The sequence below is a fragment of the Acomys minous genome (genome assembly GCF_964271855.1).
Source record: "Acomys minous genome assembly, chromosome: 1".
Taxonomy (NCBI): Eukaryota; Metazoa; Chordata; class Mammalia; order Rodentia; family Muridae; genus Acomys; species Acomys minous.
This window is the reverse complement of record NC_140483.1, coordinates 172,714,077-172,728,559: the sequence shown is the minus strand read 5'-3', so window position 1 is coordinate 172,728,559 and position 14,483 is coordinate 172,714,077. Positions and strand designations below refer to the sequence as shown.

General features: G+C 37.9%; 1 protein-coding gene across 1 annotated transcript in view; it reads left to right on the top strand.

Annotated features, from left to right (window-relative positions):
* Positions 1–14,483, top strand: part of ZDHHC21 (zDHHC palmitoyltransferase 21) — a 58,580-nt gene that overhangs the window by 9,899 nt on the left and 34,198 nt on the right. The window contains exons 3-6 of the mRNA XM_084787470.1: positions 1,243–1,440; positions 2,882–2,980; positions 10,031–10,142; positions 13,393–13,531. Coding sequence (XP_084643596.1) covers positions 1,287–1,440; positions 2,882–2,980; positions 10,031–10,142; positions 13,393–13,531 — 504 coding nt within the window. The 5' untranslated portion in view covers positions 1,243–1,286. The remainder of the gene's footprint in view (positions 1–1,242; positions 1,441–2,881; positions 2,981–10,030; positions 10,143–13,392; positions 13,532–14,483) is intronic.

Genomic DNA, 14,483 nt, shown 5'->3' with positions numbered 1-14,483 from the left:
AATGTCCAGGAAGCAATTGATCTAAGTACTTACTAAACTCACTCCTGCACCACTGACATCTTAGTAGGGGCAGTGGTTAATGCTTCTGAGACAGTGGTAGTCTGGGTGATGCCCCTGGTTTTAAGTCTTATGGACCTGGAATGGGGTCTGGGAGTCTGTTTTTGTTTTTTTGTTTTTTGTTTTTTTAAGCTCCCTAGTTGATTCTGGTTTGCTGCAAGTTTGAAAACAACTGTCCTAATTAATTATTATACCATTGTAGTTTATGTCAGAGATGCCCTTAGACCATGTACAATAAGCTGGTGTTTAAGTCTTGTAAGCTGTGCCTACTGCGGTATGGATATGTTTTAGGCCGCTTGATAGACATTACTTCTGTATGGAATTTCAGCTCATCCGGAGCCTCTCATTTGGGGATGTGCTGCTGGTTGTGAATTCTCAGCTGAGCAAAAGTCCCATTTTTAAACACGAGTCCTCTTGAGCTGATAGTAAGGAAATTAGTTCTGCTTCATGAATTTTAATAGCTTAACTATTTGTAATTTTCACTTAGTTTTAGCATTTCAGAGTAATTTAAAAATATTTCATTGTGGATAGGCTGTGGTCAGATGGCGGGAGAGGAGGACCCCTCTGGTCAGAGGTCAAGGGGAGGGACTAGGGCAGAAGAGGGGGGATGGGTGAGAAGATTACAGTGGAGGTGTAATATAAATAAATTATAATAAAAATATAAAAAATATTTCTTTGTGATTTTGAGTACATATATAGTCTATGTTTACATTTCCATAGACCCACAAAATACCACTCAGATTAAGGTGTAGAGTGCTTTGGCGCTGTAGAAGTTCTGCTCAAGGCTCTTGACAGCTAGAACACACCTCAACTGCAGGAAGATGGCCAGAACTAGGACCTGTGCTGGTCTAGTTCTCCTGTCAATGTGCGAAGGCTTTGGACATGGCTTGGCGCACATGTTCTTTCTTTTGTGTCTACACATGGACTTTGGAATTAACGATAAGCAAGTATTTTCATTTGAGCTAAGCATGCTAATTTATACTTTCATAGAGGTGATTTATACTGAACAATTAAATTATTTGAAGATTGAAGTGAATTTTGTATTTATTGTGCTCCGGGCTTATTATTGAGACAAAACCCAGATACACACAGGAAAGTGAGTAAATGTTGTTATGCAGTTTCCAGAGGTGCTGTCTTTCGTTGAGTACTTTTTCTATGGTAGTAACTCTGCTTTCTTCTTTCTAGGACTGTCTTCCCTGTGGGTTGGCAGGCAGTTCTCGGATTGCAGAATGGGTCTCCGGATTCACTTTGTTGTTGACCCCCATGGTTGGTGCTGCATGGGTTTGATTGTCTTTGTCTGGTTATACAATATTGTTTTCATTCCAAAAATTGTCCTCTTTCCTCACTATGAAGAAGGACATATTCCAGGCATTTTAATAATAAGTAAGTTCTAAGTCTTACTACCTTCTATAAAGATGTTTCTTTTCATTGTGAATGTTTTGAAGTACAGCGTCTCCATGTCTTTCTTTGAATATGCTATTTCAGTAGAAGTACTAGCCTTTTAATTACACTGCAGTGGTACAAAACAACAGCTTTTTGTACTTGCAGAGTTAAGGCACTAACTCCATGTCTGTTGCACTCTAGTATATGAAGACCATTTGGTGCAAGAGGAAAGCCTGACAGTAGTTCTAATTCTGTTTGTGTTAACTGCAGGCGTGGGGCTTATTGATTGCTTGATTGCTGTTTTTGAGACAGGGTTTCTCTCTGTAGCCCCAGGTGGCTTCAGACTTGCCGTCCTTCTGTTGTCTTCTCCGTACCTGGCCCAGCACCACAGTGCCTGGCTTGAAGATAGAGGCCTTGCAGGGAAGGGGGGGATATGCTGCTGGGAGATGAGAACTTCATGGTCCTAAAAACGACTCCTGAGGTCATGTGCGATGCCAGTGGATCTGCTGGATCATGATTGTTTGCTGCAGCCCACAGGCTTACCTATGTTACTGATGGATCACATGACACATCTGCACACTGTTGTCAGCTTTCGTGTCCTTCCCCTCATTTTGATCTCATAGAAGCTATAAGAAATATAAATCTCTATTATGCAAATGATAAGACTGGTCCATATTAATAGATGTGGCTATGTATCCTGTAGTCCTAGCACTCAGAAGTCTGAAGCAGGAAAATGGTGACTTCGGGGCTAGCCTGAGCTCTGTAGTAAGATGTCCTTCAAACAGACAGACACACACTGCAGTCAGGAAGACATTCAGTGAGCACTATTTCCTTTTTATGTGCTTAGTGTGTTGGCTTTTAATTCCCCTACAAAATGGCTTTTTTTTTTAAAGCAACAGTTATACGATTATTAGACAGTTATATTTTATTATATTTTCTATGTTTAAAATGTGCAATTATAGTGACTGAATCTCAGTTGTTCCTTAATATTATTCTTATGGTTACTTTAGCATTGAAAAGTTTCTAATTCTTCATTTTTGAACTACATCTCTTAAGATTCATTGAAAGAGGAAATTGAAAATGCTAATTTAGAGTAAATTTGAACATAGAGTTGAAGAAAGTCTAAATGTAGAATGTTTTTTAAATGCTGTTTTTATTCTTTTAAATGTATCTATTCACTTATTTATCATTACTGGGAGCCACTGAAAGAATTTCATTTATTATAACTTTAATTTTGAAAAATTATATTTAAAATTGATACACGTATTGTAGTAGTCATCTTGGCAGGATTATTTGATGAGTAAAATAAAATCACATTTTGTTTTTACATGTAGTTTATTGATAAAGCTATTCTGATAGGGCTGATTTTTAAACTTTAAGCTTATTGATGAAACAGTTTAAAGGCTAAATGTACTAATTTCTGCTTAATTTCACATTACAGTTTTCTATGGTATTTCCATATTTTGTCTGGTTGCCTTAGTGAGGGCCTCCTTAACTGACCCTGGAAGACTGCCTGAAAACCCCAAGATCCCACATGCAGGTAGGAGCACTTCAGGTCCATCCGCTGTTCTGTTGATACATCTTGTCACCTCCAGTATCTGGCGTATGTAAGTCATTCGAACTCCTGAGGTCTTTGCTCACATGTCTGGTTTCAATTGCAAGACCCCCCCCCCCCCCCCCCGCCGCACTCCCTCATTTTGTGGCTGTTGTTTCTTTCTTCATTCCTTTTAGATCCACATATATTCTGAACATGTAGATGCTGTTGTATGTGTTTTGTTGAATCTCTAGTCTTCAAAAGAGCCCGTCACTTACAACCAATAAATACTTGTTGAGTGAAACAAAATTGTCTGAGAGATTCTGGTTTATTTTAGAATAGGATTTTCATCATGTGATATTGATACATTGCTTAGAGCAAATATTTTCAGTGTTATGGACACTGTTTCCCATCTTTCTGCAGGTTCTAACAACTTGATGAAAAATTGAAAACTTTTGATCTGATAGCACTTGAAGATAATTTTTTTTATTATTCTCTTGCCAGATAACCATTCAAACGACAAAAAATATGGATTGTTTATTTTGTTATCTGTCAAATACAATAGAAGCTGACTTTTATCTCTCCAGCTTTTTTATTTCTATATTAACTTTGAGAGTTATATACTTTTTAAAAAATGTTTTGTAGTATATTTAAAAACTAGAATATTTTGTATAATAATTTAGTGGCTTCTAAATTTGTATACTCAGATTATCTGGGAAGCTTAAAAAAAAACAAAAAACAAAACAGAAAACCACCAACAACTCAGTCTCCAGTCACAACTTAGTTAAATCAGAATACCTGGGCACAGTCACAGGGGTAAGTTTATTGAAAGGTCCCCTGTGGTTCCAGTGTAACAGAGGTTAGGCACCAAAGTGGTAGTTCCGTGTGAAATGGGCCCTCCAGAAATCCTGATTCTTGGTTTTTGAGACCTGCCATTCGGGGCCTTGGCTCACAGATTAGAGAGTAAATGGGAGTATTGCAGCGATATTTGTGTAGCTATAGCACCTCATTGAGATGTAGGTTTTATTCACTTACAGCAGTTGTAACAGTCTCTAACTGCTAATGTCATGTGAGTGAGCAGTGCAGGACACTCTATAGTCTGTAGATGCCTTTTTCCTCCCAGGCAGTATAGCTGAAAGCTGTTGGCAACATCTCCATGTGCTGCTGCTTCAGCGTTGACGTCCATTAGCCACAAGACAGAGAAACAGACCTTTTCTAATTCTGGACCGTTTCTGTTCCTGAGGAACATTGTTTGCAGTGGTCACACACTCTAATGCCTATAGACTCCTGACACTTCCCCTCAATAAAAGACAGTCTAAAGGAAGTAGCCATGAATCTGCTATTGTGAAATTGTCACACATTTAAATTGCTAGATCTTAAAATTTTAGAAGAGAAAAATGGGCACATTACTGAGTTTTTGTCATTATAATGAAATACCCAAGGCAGGCAAGTTTTATGAAGAAAGGGGTTATTTAGCGCACACTGAGAGTGTCTCATGGTCCAGATGACAGGATGTGGGAAGGCTTTCTTATCTCCATCTTAGCTCCCTGATCTCATCTTCCCCAGAGCACTCTGCAGAAGTGCCCTCAGGCTTCCAGTATTCTAGTGTGTTCTTCCAAGCTCTTCTGGAAGCCTAGGTCCAAATGCAGCTGCACATTCTAGGTACAGTTATTGTGACTGTCCTACCTGTAAAATCCACTTTCTGTGTTAGTTTGTGTCACCGTAATGAAATAGCCAAGGCAGGCTACTGAGAAAAGAGATTCATTTAGCTCATGCTCTGGAGGACAGGGCCGTGGTGTCTACTCTGGCCGGCCCAGGAATGAGCATCACATTTCAGAAGAGGAAGCTAGAGAGAGGTTCCTGACATCGTACTCTAGGGGCTGCGTCCCTTCTGCGGTCAGCCCCACCGGAGTGTAAGGCTTCCTTTCTTTCAGCTTTTATGTTGTCAGGCTTGCAACCAAACTCTTCATACATTGGCCTTTGGCTTCACAGCTCACCCAAATGGGAGCAGCTGGGAACCTTGATTTTTATAAGAGACTTTATTACTAAAATATAATTCTGTTTGAGGAAGATCTTGAACTTGAGCCTAACTTGGAGTACATGGTGAAATCCTCTCTCTCAAAGAACCATCCAAACAAACAAATCCATTACCAATAAAGTTCTAAATTCAAATGCTTAACACTGGGGAGAAAACAAAATACTAATAAGTAAATAAATAAAAGTCATCAAGTAATGAAAATATAAAACATTGAACACTAAACAAATAATATATATATTTTTATAGATTGTGTGTGTGTGTGTGTGTGTGTGTGTATTTGTGCATTTGTGCATGTATGTACTCTATGTGCATGCAGGTGCCCACAGAGGCAGAAGAAGGCATTAGATCCCCCTGGAACTGGGAGCTAGGAACTGAACTCTGCTCCTCTGCAAGAGCAGAAAGTGCTGTTAACCCCGGAGCCATCTCTCCAGCCCCACAAAGAATCTCTTAGTGTCTGTGAGCTTCACTGAGCCCACAGAAAACCACTGCATTCTTGTGTTATCTTTATACACTGTGGTGACAGAGGGCATCAGAGTATCCTGCTGACTTTGAGGGATTCACATTTTGTCTTGTCTTTACTTGACTTGGCAGTTTTCTTCTCAGGAAACCAAGGAACTTCTCCATCACCAATTAATTAAACTTCTCCAATTAAAACAAACAAGTGCACAAACTATTTTTTTTATTACATTTAGCTTTTTTCCATTTTTTCAAATTCAAAGATCACTTTAACTAATAAACAAAAAATGCTCAAGGGTCATAATAAAAATTTAGGAACAGAGCAAGTTATATGTGATATATTTAAAAGTACTTACAAAAACCATTTTCAAATTTGAAAACTTTTAAATTTTTTATCTACAAGGAAAATACTGATTTGCATATACATAAGGAACCACAGAATTATTATTTTAAAAAGACTAAACATTTAAAAAATTTTGGAGTCTACAAGTCTCATATCACATGGTTCTGAGGAGTCAGATGAGCAAGGTAGGAGTGTTACTGTCCTAGGTTACCCGGCTGAAGAGTTACATTGCTGCCAACAAGCCTAGAACTATCACTGTCATCTTTTTAACCATATGTATAAAAATTTAAAATTTTCTTTTGTTGGCTGGGCGTGGTGGTGCACACCTGTAATCCCAGCGCCTGAGATGGGTATGCAGAGGCAGGTGGATCTCTTGAGTTTGAGGCCAACTTGATCTGTAAAGTGAGTCCAGGATAGCCAAGGCTACACATAGAAACCCTGTCTCAAAAAAAACAACAACCAAAAGTTTGCTTTTGTCATTCACCTTTGCTGTAATTTTTTTTTTTTCGAGTGAGGAGGACTGAAGTTGTTATATGCTTTTTTATCACTGGTTATCTGATGCATTTGTAAATAAGTTTTTTAACTTAGTAAAAATTGCCAATTTCAACATTGCAAAATAATATAGGTTAACAAATGTTGAACAGAGAAATTGTTACATTTATTTAGGAATGCTTGAAGGTTGAACAGTTTTATATAGTTGAATTCTTCAGAAAAAGAAGCTTTAAGCCATAATACATGATTTTAACCATTTTTTATTGAATCACTCTGAACTATTTTATATAAACCTTGTTCTTCTTTTTCTTTCTCTTTTTCCATCTGTGTGTCTTTGTGTGTGTGTCCACACACACACGTGCTTGTGCGTATACCGCAGTGTGTGTAGAGGTCAGAGGACAGCTTTTGGAAGTAATTTCTTACTGAGTGATAATAACCTTCTGCCTTGCTGAAGCAGGGTGCCCTGTGTCCGCAGCTGTGTGGAGTTGCCGGAAGCTAGCCCGCAGGCCTCTAGCTGATTTTGTCTCTGCCGCTCATCCTGCTGCTTTTGTTTTGTTTTTTTTTTAAAGAATACTCTTAGCATACATGTGATCCATTAGATCTAAGGCAAAGTTAAACACAAGGGAGTGTCCTCTTTTTCTTCCTTGAGAAGATACCTGGGATTTGATTTTAAAACCTTTGAGCCTGTAGATGTAATCAAATGAGCTTGTTATACATTTATATTATTAAAATTATTCACATGTATATTTGAAATAATAAGTATAAGTCAGTACTCTAATTTAGAAATACCACCCTCATTTTTAAATTTTGTAGGATAGTCTTATTTGAGCCCTTATATATTGTTTTGTTAAGGGTAGTTCATCTGTTGTATAGTTCATTCACTGAAAGTATCCGTGGTCCACTCTTGGACACTCTCACACCAGCATTGACAGAACATGCTGGTGTTACTTATTTAGTTATAATTTAGAAGATTCTGCTTTGTAATACTGTGCCGCTGTTCTTGGGTTTTACAGAAACCTGGTGTGCTTGACTGCCCTGCATGCTAGGCTTTGCTAAGACTAGTCTGGGCCCCAGCTTCTTAAACTGTGAGTCCTGTAACTAATGTGGGGGTCATGAAAACTTAAACTACAATAAAAGATTTATGAGATGCATAACTTAATTCTAAATCAAATGAATGATAAATCTGAGGCACCTCTGGTAGCACTTGCCTATACTGAGCATTGGATGATGTCACTGAGTTCTGAATGTACCACCTCCCCTGTGTGTGTGTTTGTGTGTGTGTGTGTGTGTGTGTGTGTACATGCGTGCATGTGTGTGCACATGTGCCCTATATAAATGCCACCTGAAACACGCAGACTCAGAGTCATGGCTATTATATTATTATATGTATGAATTGTAGTTTTTAAAAAAATGTACACACAAAGTTTTCTTATAAGTATTCTTCTATAAGGAAACAATAGTCTAAAGAACACAATGACTTAGTATTTTCCTTCTGGAATGTTGGATTTTAAATACTGCTGTTTGAAGAGCTGGGTGAGGTGGTACGTTCCTCAGGAAACAGAAGCAGAGGGGTCACCACAAACCCAAGGCCAGCCTGCTCTACATAGTGAGTTCCAGGCAAGCCAGGGTTACACAGCAAGATATGGCTCAAGAAAACAAAATAATTTTTGCTTAAATTTATGACTTGAGTTTTATTTAAAAATTGTTAGAAGATAGTTTTTGGCTCAGGATTATGGCAGAATTTTCAAAAATTTCTGAAATGGCCCAGACATTTTTATGCCATTTTGTGCTGTTATTTTTGCAGTGTTCTCAGCACTGAAGATTATAAAATCTAAATATCAATCAACTTTTTAAAACATTTAAAAGCTTTTTTGCAGTATCACATATTTTTCAAATATTTCTTTATGTGAAAACAAACAAGCAGAAGTATTATTCGTTTGAAATTCTTTAAATGTCACAATGCCGTGTAAACCAAGTAACTATTCAGAATAATTTGTGATTCATCAATAATGTTTGATGTGTAAACTTACTTACCTGTATAACTGGGATCATATAAAATTTCTCTTGTGAAAAGGGTTACACGTGGGGCAAGTTAAGAAGCCCTGGTTTGCACAGCAGAGCCACAGGCTGATTCTCTATAAGCAGATATTCCCTTCTCTCAGGGTCCAGGATTTTAGGCCTGGAATAAAGCATTGATTGTCTCTAGACTTATATGCAAATTCATCAAAATGATGCTGTGTTGAGGCCATTGCACACAAGTTTCCATCTGGCTTGCAAGTAGTAAGGCTGGCTTGAGGTGTTTAAACTGGCCTCCAATATTGTTTATCTTATGATATGTTTAGATTAAAAAAGGAACTATAAGAGATGGTAGGGTTTGTGTGTTTGTTTGCTTGTTTGTTTTGAGGCAGGGCTTCCCTGTGTAGCCTTGGCTCTCCTAGGAGCTCACTTTGTAGACCAGGCTGGCCTTGAACTCACTGAGACCCGCATGCCTCTGTCTCCAAGTGCTGGGATTACAGTCATGAGCCACCACTTCCCACTAAGAGATGATGTTTTAAAAACCAGTAAATGTGGTACAGATTTTCCTTTTATTTACCTGTTTCTTCCAAAACACCTACAGCAGAGTGTTCTCCATGGACTTCCTGTGTGAGTTGGTACATGCTGGTCTATCTATAGATCAGCAACTAAACTATAGTAATAGGACTTAGAAGGAATCTCTTCAGAAAATTGAACATCATTGTCATCTTCTTTTAAAAAGACTTAGAATATATTTTGTGAAATTTAACTTTCATATCCGAGCAGGCATTTATTACTGCCGCCATGTGCAAGGGTCCCCCTGTACATGATATATTCACTGTGAGACTTGTTATGTCTGTCCATCTACTGTAAGGTTATAGGGTAGCTAAAAACATGAGTGCTGACATTTTAAGAATTTTATAATGGTAAAATTTCATTTTAATAATTGCAAAGAATATACATTTCATATAAGAAAGTAGTTATTTTATCTTAGAAGATACATTATTAGTTTTTTATGGATGTGATCAGAACAATTCGTAATGAAAGCAAATACCTTTTTTCTTTACTTCTACTGAGCTTTATGGACTTTTTCTATAGCTCAGAGGGAATTGCTAACTGGCTAATACGAATAGGAGTGATTCCAGCACCCAGGAGCCTGGGGGAGAAGTATGGTATCAAGATCCTGTCTCAGCAAAAACAAAGCTCATCCTTTTATTTGAATTAAATACTAATGATACTTCTAACCTTTGCTTCTTTATTGGATGCCTTCTAAACCCGATCTGACCTCCAGCCTGAGCCTAAAACACATGCCCAGATTAACTCATTAATATTAAAAAGTAAAATGCTGAGGGAAATAAAAGATTGGTTTCAACTTATAATCTACTGAAACTAAGACTCAATATTATTTATTCTTTAGTGTTATACATACTAAAATTTGTATAAAATCATTTATTTATATAAAATTCTTCTAATAATTTGGCTGGGCTTAGGGTTTTATAAGATTTCACTTTTATTCTCATGACTTTTTTCAGAACCATGGTTTCTGTCATTTTCTTTGACACAATGGTATCTTATTTTTGTAGCATTAAAATAGAAATGTATAAAAGACATAGAACATGGAGCAGCATTTATGGCAAAGACTCCTGAGTCTCAGCATCACTCATGTGCATCACTCATGTGCCTTCTTCCTAAATGGGTTTGCTCTCGTTTGCAGAGCGGGAGCTGTGGGAGCTGTGCAACAAGTGTAATTTGATGAGGCCAAAGCGCTCCCATCACTGCAGCCGCTGTGGCCACTGTGTAAGGAGGATGGACCACCACTGTCCTTGGTAAGTAAACAGTTGTCAAGCTTGTAGGCAGCAACGGGATTTCTAGTGAAAGTGTCCTACAACGTCTGAGTGTGTTGATGCACATCTGTAATCCCAGCACTCAAGAGCTGAGGCAGGAGGATTAGTTAAGGAAAATAAAAAAAGAACAATATGAGAACCTTCCAGCTTTAATAAAAATTACATTGAAGTTATTCCATTAAACATTCTTTTTGTTTTGTTTTTTGTTTGCTTGTTTTGTTTTTTCGAGACAGGATTTCTCTGTGTAGCCTTGGCTGTCCTAGACTTGGCTTTGTAGACCTGGCTGGCCACAAACTCACAGTGATCCGCCTGCCTCTGCCTCCAGAGTGCTGGCGTTAAGGGCGTGTGCCACCATGCCTAGCCCCTAAACATTCTTTTAATTTAAATGGTTCTTGCAACTCATAGTAAACTATCTGTGGAGGAGATCTTTTCTCTGCTAAGAAAAAAACTTTGAGCAGAAAGTTGTGTACCCAATACACAAGAAGACTAAGGTGCTCTTGTCAAGCGAGGCATGCATGTACATTAGGCACAAGGTCAGATGTGTGGAAGCACTTAGCTCACAGCTGCTTCTCTTGTGGGCCTTCTAAGCCGCACGTCCAGTGCGTAGGTTCCTCCCTCCTTACTCTGTTGAAGAGCAGCACTCCTCAGATTCGCTAACAACTCCATTCCACTCATTATACCTTTTATAGTGTTTTCTATTGGACATTTTGTGCATGTTGGATATATGTAAGTGCTAATTAGCTGTTTCTGTGAAACTGCCAATATTTTTGGTCAATAGGGGGCTCTATTGTAATATTTAAATACAGTCTGTTAAAAAGTAGATGAAAAAGCCAAATGCTCTGAGAATCTTTTGTGTTTCATTTCAAAGCTGTCACAAAACTCTTTGAGCAATATATTATATATAATTCTGCTCATCTAAAATTGAATCTTGCTTAAATATTTAAATTGATATAATATACCACTTTATAAATATATATGCATATATATTTGTTTGTGTATACATGCATGCACATGTGTATGAATTTAACAGTACAATAGCCTCTTTTAGCTTAAATTCATTTACCTGCAGTTAGCCAAAGAAGACAGTTCAACTTTGTCTAATGATGCTAATCAATTTCACTTCCTTTATTTATGATAACTTATTTTGAAAGCATTGCTAATTAGCAGATTCATAGTTTGCATTATTTTTTAAGGATAAACTTTAATAGATTCCCAGAAACTAGAAAAACAGAACATTTTAAATAAAAGTACTTAAGGTTTTTAAAAATTGTCTAAATCTATTATACTATATACCTTGACATACAGTGTTCACATTTAAATAAATCAGTCCCCAAATTATTTTCTAAACTTCAATGATACTTAAAACCACACTAATAATATATGAAAAATACTATGTGAAATCTGCATTCAGATAAGTGGTAATCATATTGAAAATGTATAGCACTTTTTCTGTGTTAGTTTTCCTTATCAACTAAAAGATAATAAATATTCATGGTGCAGTTTGTTGTTGCTTCCTTACCAAGGAAGCCATAATTTAAAGCTTAAAGAATCATCTGAGCAATGTGTCTATTAGTACTAGGGGTAGATTTTCAGAGGACCACTTGTTACTGAAGAAGTGAAGCATCCTTGAACTGTCCATAGGCTTCTTGCTTCCAGTGTCTGTTCATGCAGTGTCTGCTTGAGGATGTTGGCGGGAGGAGAGGTGGGCAGAACAACATTGGGGATTAGCAAGGACGGTGGGCGCGTCTAGACGTGGGAATCTCTGTGACTGAATTTTCTAGCAGAGCACTGCTGAAGTCCAAGCAAGGGAAGTACACAGTATTAATTGGAAGCAGAGGATTTTTAACCTTTTCAAAAACTGCAACATTTTAACCATCACACCTTCAGATGGGTGGCCCTCTCTTAGCCTCCTTCCTCATCAAGGTCTCGGTTTTTCCTTTGACCATTCTTTCTAAATTCTTTAACCCCAGGCCCCTGCCCACATGTGCTCTGTGCCTTTTAGGGTTTGGTGCTGTCTCAGAGCGTGTGTGCTTTGTTCTGGAGCCTTCTGTGGGCAGGAAGGGTGGGTACAGCAACTGAGTGGTTTTTTCAGGCTTCAGTGAGCACACTTACCTTAAAGCCTCTCTTAAAGGTAGAAAGGCCTAGAATTGTCCTGTTTGCCAAGTGTGTTCTCTGTAGTCTCAGATAAACCTCCACAAGCAGATCAGCTCAGCTTTATGCTTGATTTTTAAAAATTATGTAAAACTACACATCTTAAAAGTAACAATTTAAAAGCTGGTGGAGGTGGTGCACGCCTTTAATCCCAGCACTTGGGATGCGGGGTAGGTGGTTCTCTGTGAGTTTGAGGCCAGGCCAGCCTGGTCTACAGAGTGAGTCCAGGACAGCCATGGCTACACAGAGAAACCCTGTCTTGAAAAAACAAAACAAAACAAACAAGCAATATTAAATCCAAAACCAAACCAAGCACAAGAAAAACAAAAAACAAAACAAAGAACCAAATTATCAATTTAAGGTACAAGTTGAACTTGCTATGTGTGTTATGTGTGTGTATATTCAGCCTACCCCCACCCCCTGGTGATAGTGTAGGCCTATTTTGAAAGGAAAACATTCTTATAATTTTGAAAAAAATTGTTTTATATTGAAATTTTAAATTAGATTTTTCTATAGAACCTTAAAGTATATTCATTTTGTAATAGTAGAATACTCATTTTAAATCGCCCTTGACAATTTATGCTTATAAGTTATCAATTTCCTAGTTAGATTTTGCTGTTGTTTTGTCAGGCCGTACAGTAAGTGGTTTTGAATACATTATACAAAAATAAAGTCCTGTGCCTTTCAGTTCTGTGCAAGTAGCAAGTTTGAGTTGTTCTCCTCTGCTTGAGTGCTGCACGGAAGGACAGGGTGCCAGAGAGAGGGTCTCTTTTTGCCTCTTGCCCTCGGTCTTTTCTGAGTATCCTCTGGCGAGTGGCCTAAGTCCTGTCTTCATCTCCCTGTGTCAGTTGACATGAGGAGACTACCTATGGCCCGCTCTCCTGCCTCGCTGGGCTGCTGCAAGTTAGAGGAGTATGCTCTCTAGCTGGCCGCCTTGTCCTGTTGCGAAGTGTGTGCTCTGGGTATCTTATCATGTGTATCATTAACTAGTTGGCCTTTGGGTTTGGGTGAGACTTATCTTCATGATCCTCATATGAGCATCTTACTAAATATTAAATGTTCTTTTTCATTTTCCCTTCAGGATAAACAATTGTGTGGGTGAAGACAACCACTGGCTCTTTCTGCAGTTGTGTTTCTACACTGAGCTTCTTACTTGCTACACACTGATGTTTTCTTTCTGCCATTATTATTATTTTCTTCCACTAAAAAAGCGTAACTTGGTAAGACATGTTCATATCCTTTAATGTTAGAGAAGCTGTGATGGATGCACGGTGGCTCATTAATGTGCAGGAGTGCAGACAAAAATAAGTTTACACTACATTGGGATGGAGAAGGTGGTCTTTTCTGTAGACAAGTCTCTTTATGGCTATTTGTGTTGAGTAGATTTCTTCAGAAGACAAAATATTAACTTTTCAGTATATGAGTCTTAGTTAAAAAAACCCAAAATAATGAAAACAAAGGAAAAGTATAAAATTATTTGTTTGAATAAAAATAGTTTTTATCTTTTTATTTACTTAAATTTTTCATATGATTTATTTTGCATATTCTTTCATCTCATTCTACTTCTCCCTGATCCTTCCCATGCCCCTGCCCCCTCAAATTCACCTTCCCTTCTCTTCCTTTCTCTTCTCTTCTCTTCTCTTCTCTTCTCTTCTCTTCTCTTCTCTTCTCTTCTCTTCCATTCTCCCTCTCTCTCTTTCTCTCTCCAAAGATAAAAGCAAGCAAGCAAGCAAACAAACAAACAAAAAAACCCAAAGCCAACAAAACAAAAACCAGAAAGATAAAAACCCATCAAGCTATAACCGAAATGGAGGACATACAGCATGGGGCCTTTTGTGTTAGTTATCTGTGCCTGAGCATTAGGTCTGCCATGAGTGTGGATAGTTAGTTTAATTTTTATAGGTGTTCAAAGAATAGTTAACTTTTTTAGAAGAGGACTCCTTTCTCTTTTTAAAAAATTTTTATTATTTATTTATTACGTATACAGTGTTCTGCCTGCATGTACACCTGCAGGATAGAAGAGGGCATCAGATTGGATTGTAGATGGTTGTGAGCCACCATGTGGTTGCTGCGATTTGAACTCAGGACCTCTGGGAGAACAGTCAGTGCTCTTAACCTCTGAGCCATCTCTTCCAGCCCTTGTTTTTATTTTGTAAGCCTAGATCTTGGCAT